The sequence below is a fragment of the Coloeus monedula genome, assembly GCF_965178545.1.
Source record: "Coloeus monedula genome assembly, chromosome: 16".
Lineage (NCBI taxonomy): Eukaryota > Metazoa > Chordata > Aves > Passeriformes > Corvidae > Coloeus > Coloeus monedula.
The window spans coordinates 12,560,064-12,577,788 of NC_138796.1; the positions used below are offsets into that span (position 1 = coordinate 12,560,064).

A 17,725-nucleotide genomic window follows, 5' to 3' on the forward strand; every position below is an offset into this window, starting at 1 on the left:
AATTCCCCAGAGAAATTCATTAGAATTTTCCTCTCAATGTTTTATACATCTCTGGCTCAGGCAAACAGAAAAAGAGTACTGGGGTCTGTCAGAAATTAGTTGCTGATTCTTGTAGAGAAATCTTAATTTTAGAACAAAATCACACACATTTTGAACAAGATGATAAAATGGAAATGAACAGAAAATTAAATATAACTGAATTTTTAAATAAAGTGTGTATATCTACAGTAAGGCTAACTTTCACAAAAAACTTACCCAGACAGAATCTAGAGATCACAAAACCATGTACACATGTGGGCACCTCCTCATAAAACAGCCAAATTATGTTTTTCTCGTGATCTCAGATGTACTGACACACAAAGTGACTCTAAATGATGAGTATTTTTTGTTATTTTTTTTCTATTAGCTACATATTTAATATCTCATATGAATGTTGAGAGTTAATTTTCCTCAATTTATACCTCCTATACTTCCTTTCACTCAAGGATCTCAGAGTATTTTGTGAACATAAATTAATCAAGGTTCCAAACCTTCTCTAGTATTGAGAATTAGACCTGTCTTATTAAATACAAATAGAAGAATGGTATTAAAAATTACAAGAATTACACCCAGAGCTGCAGAATATAGAAGTTGTCCATTCCTTTTCCTCCACTCACATGCTGTTGAGATTTAAACAGCATTTGTTCTGCCCACCGAGTAAAACTTGGACTGAGAGAATTAAAAAGAATCAATCCACCCCTAATTTGTGCAGGCTCAAATGCTAGAACAGGCCTGTGTGCAACCTTTGGGGCATTTCTGTATCGTGTTCCCAGAGGTAGCTCCTGCCTCAGAGAAACTCTTGGTAAAACATCCAGGCACCACCTGCATTAATTCCAGCCAAATACAATCACCAGGACTGGTCTGGTACCTTTTTGAAGGTACTGTTTGTATCACAAATAAAGATGAGATGAAAAGACATTTCATCCCTACCTATCCAAACTTTTTAAAGGGTATCATGGAGTGTTCCAGCACACAGAGCCGTGGAAAGAACAACCCACTGCTCCCTGGGGACCCTTTTGCCCTTGGCAAAGTCATTTCTCCACTTGCTCTGTTTCTGTGAGTCACAGGAAATGGCACACCCTTCCATTTAGCTAAAACACAAAAAATCCTTGGTTCCTGAAACAAAAGCTTCAGTGCTATCTGCATATCCTTGCTTTTCACATCAGAACAGTAATGCCTTTTAGGGGACCTGATGGCTTTGAGGGACTTCTACCTCAGGGGAATGTTGCTTAGGTAATTACCTTGGCTTTTCCCTTGGGAAACAAATATATCCTCCATCCCCAATTCCATCCTGGCTTTGAGCTAAAGGTGATGGCAATAGCTATTAGGAAATAGGCTCATTCCATACCCCTGACCACAAAAATCTGCCTTACTCTTGCCCAGCAGCATAAAAAAAAGAAAAAGAAAAAAGAAAAAAAATATATTAAAAAAAGAAAAAAAAAAAGCAAGCAGAACCAAAGTTTTAAACCTATACATGTCTATTTTACCATGGATTCTCTCCAGCTGCAGTATCCCAGGTCCAGAATCCTGGGAAGTTTGGAAAACCTTGCTGTGAGCAGCAGGGACTAATGGCCATGGTTAAACCATTACCCAGGTTCTTCTGAAGCTGGTGGTGACAGGGTGTGGAAGGTTCTTGTGTTTCCGAGCCTTCCGAGCCACATTTTAGGTGTGGGTTGATGACTGACACATTCTGAAAACATTCTTTATGACAATGGCAATGAAAAAAAGGGAACAGATTTAAGATAAAGCAGAGCAAAAGTGTAGAGCTATTATTCTAACTGCATATTTCTGAGACTGTTACTATTTTTTGCTTCATTTTGTGGAATGTATTTTCTTATTTTCACAGGTGTCAATCTTCATCTAAGAACTTCTATATTTGCTGGCAGGCAACTTTAATTCTCTTTTAATGACTTTTTCTCTTAGTGAATCAATACTTAATTTTAAAAGGTCTTCTTTACTTCCTAATAATCTCCTTTATTTTTCCTACTCAAAGGCACATTTTAAAGGGAATTCAATAGCTCAGCTATTTCAGAAGGATTATTACATTCCATATGGAATTATACGAAATATAGAATATATTATATTACATCTAGAATCATGGCTGTTGATTTTTCACTTTAGACTGTACTTTCCACCCATTTTTATATATGTAATCTCTTCTATTCCACTGGTTAGTATTGAGCAGCTCTGGATATTTGCTGTTCTTGGTTCACCCTGCAGTTTTTACCCAGCCAGTATCTTTCTGTATCTCCCCTCCCTCCTTTCCCCTAAATCTATGGTTTCTCTCACCAAAGGCTCTGTTGATCCCAAGTTGTGCAAAGAATAGCACAGTCCATGTTTCTATTCTTTCTCAATGCAATCAGAGAAGGATGAAACCCACTCTGATACACCCATTAATGAATATTTTTGATCTGACTTTTCACTACTGTGTGCCTCTTGTTTTGCTTTCTGTGGTATTTCTAAGGCTTCTTTCTCTCCAATCTACTATTAAACCCTACATCGTTTAAATGTTTTTTCTCCTTTTTTTTCACAGAGCATTTGTCATTTCACAGAGCTTCAGCTTTGCACTTAAAATGAAAAGTCAAGTAGAACTATGTCATAAACAATTGGGATTTAATAAATAACTCGGTCTGCTGAAAACTGCTACACTAAGAACTAATACACTGTGAATTTTAAGGTTTCACTTGATTTATGCCAGTTCTTTCTATCTCTCACTCCCTCTCCTGCAAATGCTTTATATGAAAGAAGGCACAAATGTGAAGAAAAATTATTTATAAAATAAAAAGATTTGTATATTATAAAGAAATTAAATTTCCAGAAGAGTGTTTTAATTGTCATCTGCTATAAACATTCTGTTGCATTAAGAGAACTAAGATATGCAATCAGAAATACAAAGCTGCAACTGGTGAAAAGCAGTGTAGTTATTCCATTTCCTGATGCACACAACTATTGCAGACAACAAAACTGATGCTATAGGATTAGGAATTTATTCAGTATCTTTCTCATTTAAATCACCCTCCATTTGGAAACAAAATGTTAAGGTCTGTGAGAGGGTGTGAGGCCGCTTAAAAATAATATTGTCAGTCACTAAAGAGACGTTCCTGGCTTTCAGCAGCAGTGGGTTCCAAACCTACAAACTCCTCCAGTAACATGTAGTTCCCACCTATTCTCTCCCACTGAGCCCTCCTGAGAAAGATGTCTTCTTGCCCTGCAGATTTCTGGGTTGGTAAACCGAGCAAAATGGTAGTCAAACTCTTTGGACAGCTTGAAGAAACATGAAAATTGGAAGCCACACTTGAAGAAATTCCACACTGTAATATGTGTCCCATGCAGCTCAAAAATTGTGCAGCAACAGGTTTGGGTGAGATTAGAGCCACTTACTTGGCTTGAGCAAACCTTTGGCCAGTGGGTGATTCTTGTGTTGTAAACAATACCTTACTGACAACAGCACTGAGTGCACAGGGAGAGGACTTTACCCTCGCTAATTTATTTTAAATATGTTTTTAAGCTGCACAAATGAATTTTCAGATAAGGATTGGCGTTTCCATCTCCATCAGAAAAACAAAACCTGCTTCATCCATAAATTCAAATTATTTTCCTTCTTTACATAAAACTTACTAACAAAAATCTGTTCCCTTGGGAATAGTTCTAGATGATTCCTGATAATGATCACAAGGGATGTTTCCTAGCATTGCCTATTTAATTTTTAATATTCCTACAAATTTCAACTCCTCTGTCTCATTTTATCTCAACTGAGACTGTACAAGTAGGTTACAGAAAGCTGTCTGGTGAAACAAAGATGTAACTTAGGACCAGATTGCCTTATTAAAATAATAACAAAAGTAAAATATTGCTTACTACCAGCAAAATATTTTTACATCTACACATAAGGTATAATACTTAATTATTTTAGAAGAGTGAAATTTAGCCTCAACCCCCTGAAACCTGTTGCATACTCAGACATATGAAGCCTCCTTTTGTACACTCAAGATAAAAAGTTGGCAAGAAAAAATAATGTATGAAGCATGAAAAAAAAAAAAAGCAAAAACTTGTAAAAGCATTATTTAAAATTAAATTGGTGAACAATTAGGTACGATGGATCCAGGACTATGAATCTTTCCTAATAAATTATCCACTTGTATTAGAAGTGCAATTTTTGGAAGTCTACTCAGATTGCAGACAATAAATTGCCATATCTTAAACTTACTAAGCCATTAAGCTCTACTATCACCATGACACCTATATATACCCAGTGTTGTCTGGATTTGGGAAACCTGTATCTCTCCATGAAGTACTTTCATACTTCAAGTATTCACAATATTCAGCTTGCCTTGATTTTTTTAAAAAAGAGCTTGTGGGGATTTGCAAAAGAATGTTTCTGCTTTGCTTTATATTTTCTTTGAACTTCAATTATGAAGGGAGACGCCCCTCCACACACGCACACACATTTTTCACATCTTTTTGCATTCATTCAGCATTTGATTGAAGAGTTAATTCAGCTCCACTGAACAATGATAGATGTAATGAACAGAAAGGTCTTCCAATGTGAGAGATATTCTTCTCAATTCTTTCTGACAGGCAAGGGATGGTAAATAGACAAAACAGAGTCAAGCTAGGCAGCAAACTTGTAAAAAGAATGACTCTGGTAATGTACAAGGACAGCATGCACATCAATGAATACTTACATAAATGTCTGCACCATAAAATCCATCCTGGTATACAACACTGCAAGGATGCACACACAAAGAAAAACATCCATATTAGTGCATTTCCACATGCAAATGCCACCAACCCCTGCACAGCTGAGGTTAGTCTCTCACAAGAACAGAGGGGAGGGGGAAGGAAGGCACTCTTCACATTGGTTAAGGAGGTTGGTAATAATTATCAGAAGTGAACCTGTACCAAATACATCATCTTATCAAGTATGCCAAATGCTTAGTCAACGGAAGGCAAAGCATGGCAGGATTGGAAAAGACTTTTGATAAAGTTTGGGGGCATTTTTCTGCCCCTGTTTTTAGTTTTAAGAAACCACAAATTGATAGCGTTTTTTTCTTTCCTATAAAAATTTTCAGTGGGCCAATCCTACATCCAGTTTCAATACCTTAGCAAAAAGCTGACTCTTGAAGTACTACTTTCTTGTCCTACAATTATGCTGACCCTCTGAAATAAAGGGTTACTTCTCATTACCTAGATGGCAAACAAAACACTGCCTAAATTAAACTGGTGAGAGGAGTGGGTGAAATAATTATGCTGGTGTTGTTCTACCCACTAGGTCAAATCTCAATATTCAATGTACACAGAGGTGAGAGAATCCATAGGTACTGCATTGTTGGCTCGATGCACATTTCCAGTAGTGACAGCAGATCTGTTGAGAATTTCATGGTGCTATTCTTATGAAAAAAAATATTAACTTTGCCTACTTGAGCATTTTACAGCTTTGGCAAACATGCCAGTGGTTCTGAGCTCCCCTGTTTTGGTTGGTTGGATACATTACTATTACTCCTCTCAAAAAAATGTGGTAACGTTGCTGCTACCAGTTCACCCAGAGCTGGTCTCATTTCAGCTAAGATCAATCATCAGTGCAAACAGTGAAAGATTCTAAACCCTTCAAGATAAATGACACACTATGACAAAGACAGCTTAAATGATTACACTAAATAAAACTGGAACTGCACAACAGTGGCCTACCAATTACACCCATTAGGTCATTCCTGCAATTTTACATCCATTTGGCAATTCTGCAACTTAAGATTTGTATTTCTAATACTGGAATCAACCCAAGCTGTTTCAAGAGCTAAATATGAGAGCACACAATAGGGTTTTTTTGCACCAATATTCTCAATTTCGGAATACTTTTATCTAGGAATAATAGTTATTACCAAGTTTCTAGCCTAAACCATTTTGCAATTCCAACAAGAATTTTCATGTCAGAAATATAAGTGATCTATTAAGGTCAATGACCAAACCCCACAGGGCTGAGCTGGTATGTGTCAAGTCAGAATCACTTGAGAAAATCAAATATGCATACGTGCACACAGCAACATGGATAAAACCACACTGATGATAAAAGTTTGCTATGGAACAATAATGGGTGAAAACTCAGCTCCACTTAAAGTGGAGTGTCTGCCATTTGTTTCAGTAAGGTCAGACCTTTAGCCACATTTTTTCCAATTTACTATGTCTGCAGAGCAAAATACGCAAAACCTGGTCTACACTGGCAGCTTGCAGAGAGCCTGTTATTTACACTGCAGTGTACCTTCATTTTGGTTTTGGTTTTGGTTTGGATGCTCTGATTATTTTAAAACATTCCATGTTTTTCTTTACCTGTTTGCACGTAAGAAATAAAGCATTCCACACGACTGTGAGGAAGGAGCACACAATCATGAACAGCATGGAAGGACTTGGATGAGATGACATAAAAAGGATGCTGAGTTTACTGGAGATGAAGGCCCCACAGCCACAACCCTCGGGTCCTCATATCCCTGTGCCACTCCTGCTGGAGATGGGGGAGGAGTTGGGGGAAGGTGGTTTAGGTTCTACCTCTGTTTATAACCATCTAACTGCATTTCAGTAGGAAATAAATCAAATTCATTTTTCAAGTCAAGTCTGTTTTGCCCATGATGGCAGTTGGCAAGAAATGTCCCTGTCTTTATCTGAACCCAGGAGATTTTCCAGCCTCCTTTCTTCCCCTGCACTCTTGAGGAGGGGGAAGGAGAGAACAGCTGGGTCAGGGTCTGGCAGCCAGCCGAGGTTAACCCATCACTGTACATTCAAACATCCTACTCTGAATTGCTACTAAATATTGCTATTCAGAAAATAATGTTTTTGAGAGAGCGTGTGTAGAAAGGGAAACTTTTTTCTTCCTCCTCTTGGTGATCTGTGGATATACAGCAAAGATGAATAGGGACTGATAAATTTTTCATTCCTAGGTGCAGCTGGTTGTAATCTTGGACAGGTTCATTCATCCACCTCAGTCTTCCTTCCAGTCATGTACAGACAGAAACTTATTTTGAGTTCTAAATGAAACCACTTCATAAACACTATGCTGAAAAATGTGCCCATCACTAAAATGAGACATATATGCATAACTCCATCATTAAACATGGCCAATATTAAGATGAAGTGACAATCAGGCAAATGAGTACAACAGTCCCAAGCAGGACCTGCACTACAAAAAAATATCAGCTGATTTTATCTTATTTCCTCCCCATGATCTTGTATTATGACAGTGATAATAAATAAAAACCCTTCTGCTTCTCCTGAACTTTGAGGAAAAGTAATTCTTCACACTTCCATAGGTTTTTCAGAGAATATTTCCTCTATGCAGTGTCCTTGTCATTCATTGATTCCTGACCAAATCTTACCAGGGGAGTCAAATGTATATTCTAACAGCACCCTTCAGGAGAAGGACAAAGTGTAAACCACCAAGAACTATGTTTTGCTTTTCCTTCCTTTAGTGTGTAAGTTTCCAAGGATTTTTTTTGGTTAATTTGGTTTAATTTGCTTGGCTTATATCCCCCTTTTCTCTCTGAAGCTCTAGGCAGAAAAAAAATGTCTTGAGCATGGGAAGAGACTGAAGGCATCACACAGGGACCCATCTTACAACAGCTCCTTTTACACTTTATATTTAAAAAATTATTTTGGCAGAGAGGTAAATCTTGTGCTCCTTGTAAAACAACACAGTGTTTTCAAATAGCCACATCACTGAAATCTGAATTACTTCACCCAAGGAATGGATATGTTAATGCACTTCCTGGAGGCATTAAAAGAACAACAAATTTGGGGGATTTATTCAGATGTATTTTATTATCTTATTGTGCTAAGGAAAACTCAGAGAAGTGAGAAATCTTGTTTTAATAAGAAAATGTGCATCTAAATAATATCATATATGGCAATCATTTCCTGAAATTATTTTTCCCTGAATAGGAGGGAAGTATTATTCATCTGACTTTCATGGGTTTAGCTCCTTTATTTAAGTCTCTGTGTCCTATAATCACTTTTTGTAACTATATTAACGTGAACTCTTTACTAGTTTAGATTCCACCTTTACAATATCCTGGGAGAGCTACATTTGTCTTCATTATCATTTTTCTGTCCTCATCTTTCAAAAGGATTGAGTTGAATAATCTATCAATGACATAAAAAGACAGTCTCTTGATTGAACAAACCTTAGCTGAGTAACTTCCCAGCAGCTGAGGGTCCATGGCCCTCAGCCACACACATCCTGCACAGGGCAATGCACCCAACCTAAAGCCCATCCAGAGCGATGGATCCAGGGGAACAAATGGGCATCACACCCCTGATGTGCTTCCTTGGCACAGGAACCGTCACAGTTCACCATCACCTCTCAAGAACAACTACAAGAAAGCAGCCAAGGAACAAGAGTTCTCTGTTTTCTGATTGCTGGGAGGGTCACCCTCACTGTCCTACACTGTCCAGCTCTTGGTCTGGAAATCACCTTTTACACGAACCCTTCAATCTAAGGCCTTCATGAGACAAATGAGAGAAGAGATGCAACTACAGCCTTGTTTAAACCAAAGGCAGAATTAAAGCAACACCTTTCAACACTCTAACAACACAGTTTTAAGTGTTGTAAACATAGAATTGAAACTCTTGTAAGAGGCAGCTTCAACTTTCTAAAATGTTCTCTAATGCAAGTTTCTTGCCTTTCCAGTTTCAGCATTTTCTGCCATGGACAAGTTAAATTATCTGCTTTGGGAAACTGACTGAGGGCATTGCTGCAGAGAACAAAGCTGGCAGACATGAATCAATATGTGCTGGCAAAAAACACTTTTTGTTCCAACAAATGCACATACACAGAGTCCTAAGTAAGAGGAAGTTTACGTGAGCCCAAGGAAATATAGTGGGAAAAACCCATAACAACCAGAGGAGATATAGTAGCTCATACTAATCTTCTTAAATTTAGAATTCAGAATAAGGGTTGGAAAATAAAGCTGTATTTTCATTTTGAATCAGTTAGCAAGTAGCACTTGAGAATGTTTATTTTAACAAGGGGAACAAGTTTCTGAATAGTCTCTGTTACTTCTCCTTCACACTCCCCACAAATTCTCAATTCTATTTAGGGTTGGGTTTGGGGTTTTTTTTAACCGTTCTTTTCAAACAGAAAAAAGCATCTTGCTCTCCCCTGCTTTCCCAGGAAAGACAGCAGAGGAGGAGATACAGACTGAAAGGTAATTCTCTGTTAGCTTCATCAGAACTGAAAGGAGCAGACAGGAAATGTGAAGACGAAGTCATCACACACTAAACGTGTGAAGAATTTAAGGCAAAGGATGCTGAAACAGAAAGGCTTCTCATTAGTTTCACTACTCCTGCTACCTACTACTGCTCTACTACCAGATATACTGTGACACTGGGTTTTCTTGACAACAGATTACAGATCTTTTGTTTCCCTCTCCTGCTGCATCATTTGAGTTTAAGCTCTCCATGCAGTGTAGACCTCCAAACTCTAAATTTCAGCATTCAGTATTCTCACACAAACCAAGCTTTACTCCTCATTTCAGTGTCAGTGAGGTTTTATGGTACATACATTACTTACACATAGTTATAAGTAAGCTGCACATTCTCATATTTCAAGGCATTAGAGATGATGCCACAGATGCTAAAAGTGAAGTACTTTCCATGAGCTAATAAACAAGATGACATCTCAAGGAATTAGTGAAATGTCTCACTCAGAAGTAAAGGATCCATTAATTATTGGGGTAGTGCCATGTGTCTCATGAACAGTAATTCCATTTTCAAATGACACATTTTAAAGCACATGTGCTGTTCTTTTATTTATAAGAAAATAATGGCCTTAAATATGGTTATACCCAACAATTTCTGTCAGACCTAGCAAACCTGCCTGCTGCTCCCCAGTAAGTGGGAGGCACAGCAGAAGGCACCTTTTAATAGGAACCACCATAACTCATCCTGCCTTATGACCACAAGACCTAGAGGTTAGATCAAGATCTGAGGTTAATGAAATAAAAGAAAATAAACAAAGGTAATTGCAATCTCCAGCTTTATATTTTGCAACTACACATAGGTTCTTTCTTGAAAAGAAATATTTTTCTAACTAAACAGTGATGGAATTTAATGCAAATTTATTATTAAAATTATATCTGTCATTAGGGAAAAGAATTGTCTTTTTTTTTTTTTAATGACTGAAAATACTTCAGTAAGAAACTGTTTACTTGACTGCAAGGCTGGGCTCCTTCCTTGAGTGAAAAATAAGAAATTGCTACTAAATTAATTGCAAAAGAGCATTGAAAACTTATTCCATTTTTCTTATCAACAAATGATATTCCAAGTTGTTTGCTTCCTTCTCTAAGCTGATTGATTCTCCGTGATCTCTTTATTATCTCAGTAATTTCCCTTGACTTCTATTCACGTTGTGACTGAAAACCACATTCTCAATTTATTTTCATTGATTAAGGATTTTTTTTCTGATGGAAATTCCTTACTGCTTCTTTGATGGGTCACAGGACAGAATAGCTGAGCAGAGAACAAAGTATCACACAGAAATTCCACGTTACACTCTTGTATCAGTGAAGATACCAACATGAGATCTAATATGCCAGGCCAAAGAAATTATGGCAGAATAAAGCTTTATTACCCCAGCTGTGGATCAGTGCAACAGAGATATGTATAATGTCCATACTGATCCATGAATTACTAAAGTGGGCAATTCAGAAAGCAGGGCCTTCCTGTAAAGCACAGGTGGATAGAGAAAATTAAATATCTGAACTAAGACCTACATGAATTAAGACTGGGCTTAGTCATTGCAAACTTTTGCAGTTTCAAATGATGTTTTCTGGCAAGGTGAGCCCTAGATTAGCAAGGGCTCCTCTCAGACAGCTGGAAGCCATCAGAGCAATGAGGTGATGGGACCTGTGACCGGTGCAATGCACGGCTCCCTCTGAAGCCAGATTTGGCACGAGCATGAAGGGAATGAGCTTCAGCCAACCAGTCAAACCACCCTGCAGAGGAGTGTGAGAGTGCTGAGCTGACCTCTTGGAAACCAGTTCAAGTTGGAGCACTGCTGGGCCTGACTGCAAGACTTCTGTACTGACTTACAGCAGGAGTTCTCTGTGCTTACACATCTAACTTACTGCTGAAGATGCCGACAATCAGCAGTACCATTACATGAGGATATATAAGTGCTACGCTTGGAAATGTAATTCTTTCTACTGAGTCACTGAACTAATTATAATAATGTGTGTACCACACATGTATACACAGAGCACCCACGTGTAGCCTCTAAAATTAAGGCAAATTTAAGTTACTTATGAGTAAGGAACGATTTACCCATTTTGCAAATACTAACCAAAAAATATTGTCCAATCCAAAAACTGTCACACACAGGTGGTAATTATTTTCTTATATGCCTTTATGACTTTGTATTTAACTAAGGTGTGATGTTAATGACATCATGAAACTGAGTGGCCCACCTTGTTATCTCACTACATATTGCACTCTATGTTCAAATTGAGTAATTTATTTTTAAACAAGGTAGAGATGGAGAGTCTGCTTTCTTTAGATGCAGTATCCATTTGGTAGCTGAGGAATTCTGATTGAAATCTGAATGCAGGGAATTCTAAGCTTGCTTCCTTCATCACCATGTACACATGCCTGGACTGACTGTAACTGAGAGTATGGCAACTATAGGATAACTTTGGTGGGACACCATTCTTGCCCAAAGGTTACTCAGGCAAACTTCAGAAAAGAGTCTGTTCCTCCAGTAGTAGCAATACTGTTTTGCTTAATAAACTACACAAAACACTCAAATGAAATCACAGAATACACTTTTACAAAATAACCCGGTTCTGTGGCATCATTTTTATACTAGTTTTTAGAACACTTTATTTCTTTGAGATGATAACTCCCCAACATGAGGAATGGTCAATGTGACTTTCTTATATATCCTTGAAAACTCAGCCCAAAGGGAGCCAAGGAGCTGCTGAATGGGATTTTAGTGAGGGCAGGGAGAGATAAGGGGGGGGGGGGGGGTGGAGAGAGAGAGAGAGAGAGAGATCGATCACCTTCCACCTTCTCTCACTGCCTGTGCCAACCCTTCCTGATGCCTTTCCAGAAAGATCCAGCAGCTAAACAACTTCAAGTTTTTATGACAAAATATTACTCTGGCCTGAGATCTGCTAATTTTTTGATTTTCCAGATTTTCCAATTTCTTAATAGCTGAAAATCTTTTGCCAGTGTTATTAGGGGTTCTAAGTGTGACATGCAGCATACAAAGCCTTTCTGTGACAGCCTTTGCAGTGCTTCAGGAGAGTTTGTTTCTTCTTCCTTTCCCCTAAAAATATACATAAAACCCAAATAATCTTCTGAAATAAAGAAGATTATAGAGTCTCTAGAAATTAATACTATAAACTCCTCTTCTTGGTTCCTTAGTTGGTTCCTTACTACTTGGTTTTAGTAAATGCAGGTCACCGACAGTGAAATCTTAAGGCATTATTTAAGTAAACAAAACCCATGGTCCTAAGAGAAGCACCCAAGATTTCTATCATGGCAAAAATGGCAACTACAAAAACTAAGCAAACTGCAATTTAAAAAAAAAAAAAAAAATATATATATATATATATATATATATATATAAATACAGCACTAAGCTTTTGGGTGCAGAGAACTTTCAGCAGGCGATTTGAAGAAAAAGAAGTTAACTCGATCCAACCTCCTTAATAACCAGATGTTTGCAATCATCAGAAATATACCTTTAGCCGAAACAATCTCTCTGTTCCAGAGCGCTCCGTTTGCAGGAGCATTTACATAACAATATGTGACATCTGAAATGCTTAAGGCCACCAAGCATGGCAGTACAAATTACAGTCATTTTTCAAGCCGCTGTGCGAGGCGCCGGTGCCGGGCAGGCACGACCCGCATGCAGCAGGGCCGGGAACAGTGCCCAGGCTCCCGGGATCCATGCTGAGCCAGAGGTGAGGGAAGCCGAGCTCCTTACCCGCCGTAGGCTGGAATGGGAGGAGGGGGAGCTGCTGCACGGAACGTGTTGTACACTGTGCGACCTCGGCCTCGTAGGTGGGCACCTCTGTACGCAGCAGCTGCAGTCGCAGCAGGGTAGGGAAATCCTGGCACTGCAGAGGGAAACAACAGCGGTTAACGCGCAGTGTCCGTGCTCCGAAGCAAGCAGTGGGGTTGTGGTTATAGAAAAGCTTGCCTGTAGCTGGACGAGGGAGTCGCCAAAGTCTTTTAAGTCATCTTTTGACACAAATCTCTGCATGCAAACAGCAGGCAGCAAACTGGGAATTTGGATGGCAGTGTCATATATGGATCGGAGTTTCTCAGAAGACACTATTAAAAAGAGCGTTGACTGGTTCAGCCAACACTGCTACCAGGAGACTCCTGAGGTCCAAGTTCAGGGTCAAATTTATAATGTCAGAGATATTTGCATCACATTATTGGATCTGTCTTCTAAAGTCAGCCCTGTTTTGAGTGGGGCTGAGACATTAGAGACTTAGGTGACCTCAAGTCATCTAAATTATCCACTGGTTTTGCCAATTGAACAGAGCCTTGCTTTTGCTCAAGAGCTGATTATGAACTGGCTCTTAACTGTGCAGTAATGGAAAGAGTTTTCCCTCTCTTTCCTCTTTTTTTTTGGGCTTGCACCACGTACATAACAGTACCTTTTATTCCTTCAAAGGCAAGACTTGCATATTTTAGGAATACATCTGAATCCAGGTAATATTCAGACCAAATAGAAATAACTTAATATATAACAAAGAAATTAACTCAGACATTTTAGTATTGTCATCGGAACTGTGAACATTAATTACCGTTCCATGTGAGACTTAAAATATTTTAATCAAAAAATTGAAATCAAGAAATCAAACATTAATGCGGTATTAGAGGTTTTTGTTCTGTAAAACTTCTCTCTTGAGAAGTTCTGTAAAACATCTCTTGATAACTTTTTAATTGAACGAATAATAATAAAACATCAAAACAACAAACAAAATTTCCCACTTTGCTTTCTCTGCCAGTTTTTTTAAGCAGTACTTTGTACATATATTGCGTGTCAACATTACAACAGGTATTTCTTGAATGAATCCATCAGTGAGACAGATAAAAATCAAATCCAGCTCTGTTGGCACTCAGCTTACATCAGATGTACTTCACTGTGTTGAATTTTTTTTTTTCAATATGTAAATAAAGAAATAAAACAAATATTGCTCAGCAAAGCTGTAATAAAAAGCAAGCAAATGGAAATACTGATGTATAAAAAATTTCAAATCTGAAATATGCATTTATTTCAGTCTTCATTGAGCATCAAATTTTAAAGAAGCCTTGAACCTTGAAAAAAAGAAAATGAAAAAATTCATAACTTTTAGGCCTTGCTGGCTGAACATGTGAAGGCAAACACTGTAATTATGGTGATTTCTCTGTTACTGCCTTTCTGCTGTAGCTTTGGGGCTTTGCTAGGTCCCTCACACTGACAAAAAGGTTACACAGTAATTCTGCTAAGATTTACATGTCTGTGATACAACATAAACCAATCTTATGGCAATACAAATAAATTAGATCTGTCTCAGAAAGTACAAATACCATATTTTATAAGGAATATGAAATGAATGTGTCAAAATCAGAGAGATGAACTTGCAGAACTTGATATTCTGTTGATAACTCTGCAAGCAACTGCATTTAAGAATTCTTAAAGGAATTGTACTGGAAAACATCTCTCTTAAGGAAAAACAACATATACAATGTATATGTGAAATTTGGATGCTGTAAGTACTTTGTATATTCAACAAGATTGAGTATGAACTGGTGTAAATACAGTAGTGACAGAATTATGACCTTCTGTTGGAACCACTCAGCTGTCGTCCTTTTCCTTTCCAAGTATACAGCCTTGTATAAAAATTAATGCAATATGCAAAAGATAATTTTACATAATGTTCAAAGAAACTAGAGACCTACACACTCCCTCCAGTCTTACAACTTTTCTTTGGGCATCCAGCTTTTGCTCCTTCCCAAACAGAGTTATTGGACTAGATGGAGAACTTATCTAATCCAGTCCAGTTATCTTTGTGTAAGTGATGTTCAGCTGTAGTCTGCCTGCCATAGAAAAATCACTCCTTTCCAACTAATAGGCATTTCTAGAAGTTTCTCCAATAAATTGATAGTCAATTTGTGCCTTAAAAAAACAAAAATGAAACTAACTAAATAAAAAGAAACAAACCCAACAAACCAGTGCTGAGAAGAGTTTGCTTAGGCAAATGGACTTGAGAGAATGGCCAGGAAAAATTGGTATCTGAAATGGTGGACATGTCAAATGATAAACTATAGTCTTTAGGGACACTCTTAAACTGTCAAAATTAAGAGAGATTTCTCTGACCTAAATAGCAATTACAGAAAAAAAAAAATTCAGTCTTACAACCTTAGAGTTTCTTCACTTGCATCTGTAGCTTTCTAACTATTGATAGAAAACAGACTTCCACGAGAAGAACAGAAGTGGTAGAGAAAATCCAGCTAACCCCAAAACAGCCTAAGCTCAAGCAATGTAAGATATGAAATACCATCCTGGGCTTGCAAGACATGGCCTGGAAAGCCCTGCCCAGAGATCTGTTACCGTAATTAATTCCTTGTAATGAACACCTACATTTGGCAATAGTTACAGCAGTTGTCCTAAGCAATCTTTTTGCAGTAAAATGTTCTGTTGAAATTAATTCCCAATTAACTCCTGCATACGGCCACACCCCTCACACGTGTGGGAAGACTGGGCCTATCTCTTGGTTTCTGGAAGAAATGAATAAATATAAGTCTAATTAAAACCAACTGGAATTGTTGGGAGACACTGAGGATATGCCTCTGTGAAAGAATGAACTTCTAATGCGGCAAACATTTTTTCCTTTGAATTGTACCATTCAATCCAGCTTTCATACAGACATATTAAAATATATATTTTGCAACAATTGAGCATTTCTCCTAAATTCTCTTTATTCTTCACAGTCACAGTCACACTTTGGAAAGAATTACAAGGTGGGTCACTGACCTTAAATCTCTGACAGTGAATGCTTTCCCCAAAAAAAGTCACTGGAAAAGCAGAGCACCCCATCAATGATTGAGTCAAAAATAATTTTTTTTAGAAGAGTTACATTTTCATGAGAAAAAGGCTTTCATTTAACAAAAGAGGAGAAAGAGGAAGAAAACTGAGATAGCAGGGAGAGTCACTTAGGCCATAAGAGTTTACCAAATCCAAAACCTGTATGGGAGGCTCAGTCATGGGAGATGCTAAGACAAGATAGTGATTTTTTTCATCATTTTCAAAGGATCTGCAACACAAAGGATGAGTTGGAATGAGAAGCCTGATGTAATGAAATTGTTTTGCTACGCTTGCCTTGCATTGTTCTCTCAATAAAGTCACAGAGCATAAAATGTCTAAAGTAAAACAAAGCACTAAAAAACCTGAAGATGCAATTAGTAGAAGGCAGAGCTGTGATTGGCAGTTCTGTCATGAAGAGGATCAGACATGATGGAAACTAAACATGGGACTAAGAGTAGCCTTGAAAGGTCTTACAATCAAGTGAGGTCTAACAGTTGAGTTTATACATAACAGAATCTTATCCATCCCAAAAATTGCTTTGGGTCCATCTGAAAATCAGAGTACCTGAAAACACATTTCTATTGTCAGGTAGTAATGTCAGAGATTAAGATAAGAGGTAAAATAATCAACAGATTTTGTCGCCCTGGATTTGAGTTCAGAAAAAACCCCATTATGCTCCTTCAGTCCAGCTGAGAAATCAGATAGGTAGGAATATGCAATAACCACAGAATTTATTTTGCTACCAGCTTTTTAATATCTTCACCCCAAAATAACCAGCAGAAGTGGCAGCATTAGAACACAACTGAAGAATGGACTTCATAAAAAGAGTTTTATGAAAAGAGCTGTCCCATCAGGAAGCATTAAATGCTATTAACCAGTCCCAAAAGTAATGAATACAGTAGCCAGGAGGGGTAGGGGTTTTAATGACTTACAGTTTGTAGGTCAACCTTCCTTAGTGCCTCAGTGCCAAACTGCTGAAACTCAGTCAGTGAAAATGCTATTATAATGGGGTTGAAAATATGTTTGACTCTCAGCAGGGAAGCATCTGAGCCCACTTCTAAGCAAAAGTAGCTTAAATTCATCAAAATAATTTGATGACTGGAATTCTTCTGATCTGTGACAGAGAAAAGGCAGATTTCTCCAAATGCACATTGATGATAGGAGGTGATAACATGAGGTTATAAAGACTTTTCTAAGGACAATATATAATCAAACATCAAGCCAATTTACATCTTCATCTAATGGCCCCATCCATTCTATATTCATTCAGCTATTCAAATATGAATGAGACTACAACAGCAACCACAAAACTCAGTTCCTACAGTCACTCTGCAATTTTACTTTTTCAAATTAAAAAAATTAGAGTATAAATAATATGCTGTAGAAATCCTTGGCTTTGCCAATATAATTATCCAAAATCCTACAAATCATCTACTATAGCCTAAATGAAAATAAAATTTTAAAATAAAATTATTGCAATGAATATTGTCTACAAATTTTTCTCTTCTTACACTTTGTAAACACGGAATCACTGTCAGGAACTTCAGTTTAGATCTCAAATATGAAATATGGCCAGCAAATTGCCACATTTAAGCAAATAAAAAGGCCTTTGGAATT

The 17,725-nt window shown here is 37.7% G+C and overlaps 1 protein-coding gene across 15 annotated transcripts in view; it reads right to left on the reverse strand.

Moving 5' to 3' along the window:
• RBFOX1 (RNA binding fox-1 homolog 1) overlaps positions 1-17,725 on the reverse strand; it is a gene marked incomplete at its 5' end in the record, with an annotated part of 1,111,952 nt that overhangs the window by 31,391 nt on the left and 1,062,836 nt on the right. For all 15 annotated transcript variants that reach the window (XM_082292358.1, XM_082292365.1, XM_082292372.1 and 12 more), the window contains 2 exons: positions 4,725-4,764; positions 13,013-13,145. In XM_082292358.1, coding sequence (XP_082148484.1) covers positions 4,725-4,764; positions 13,013-13,145 — 173 coding nt within the window. The remainder of the gene's footprint in view (positions 1-4,724; positions 4,765-13,012; positions 13,146-17,725) is intronic.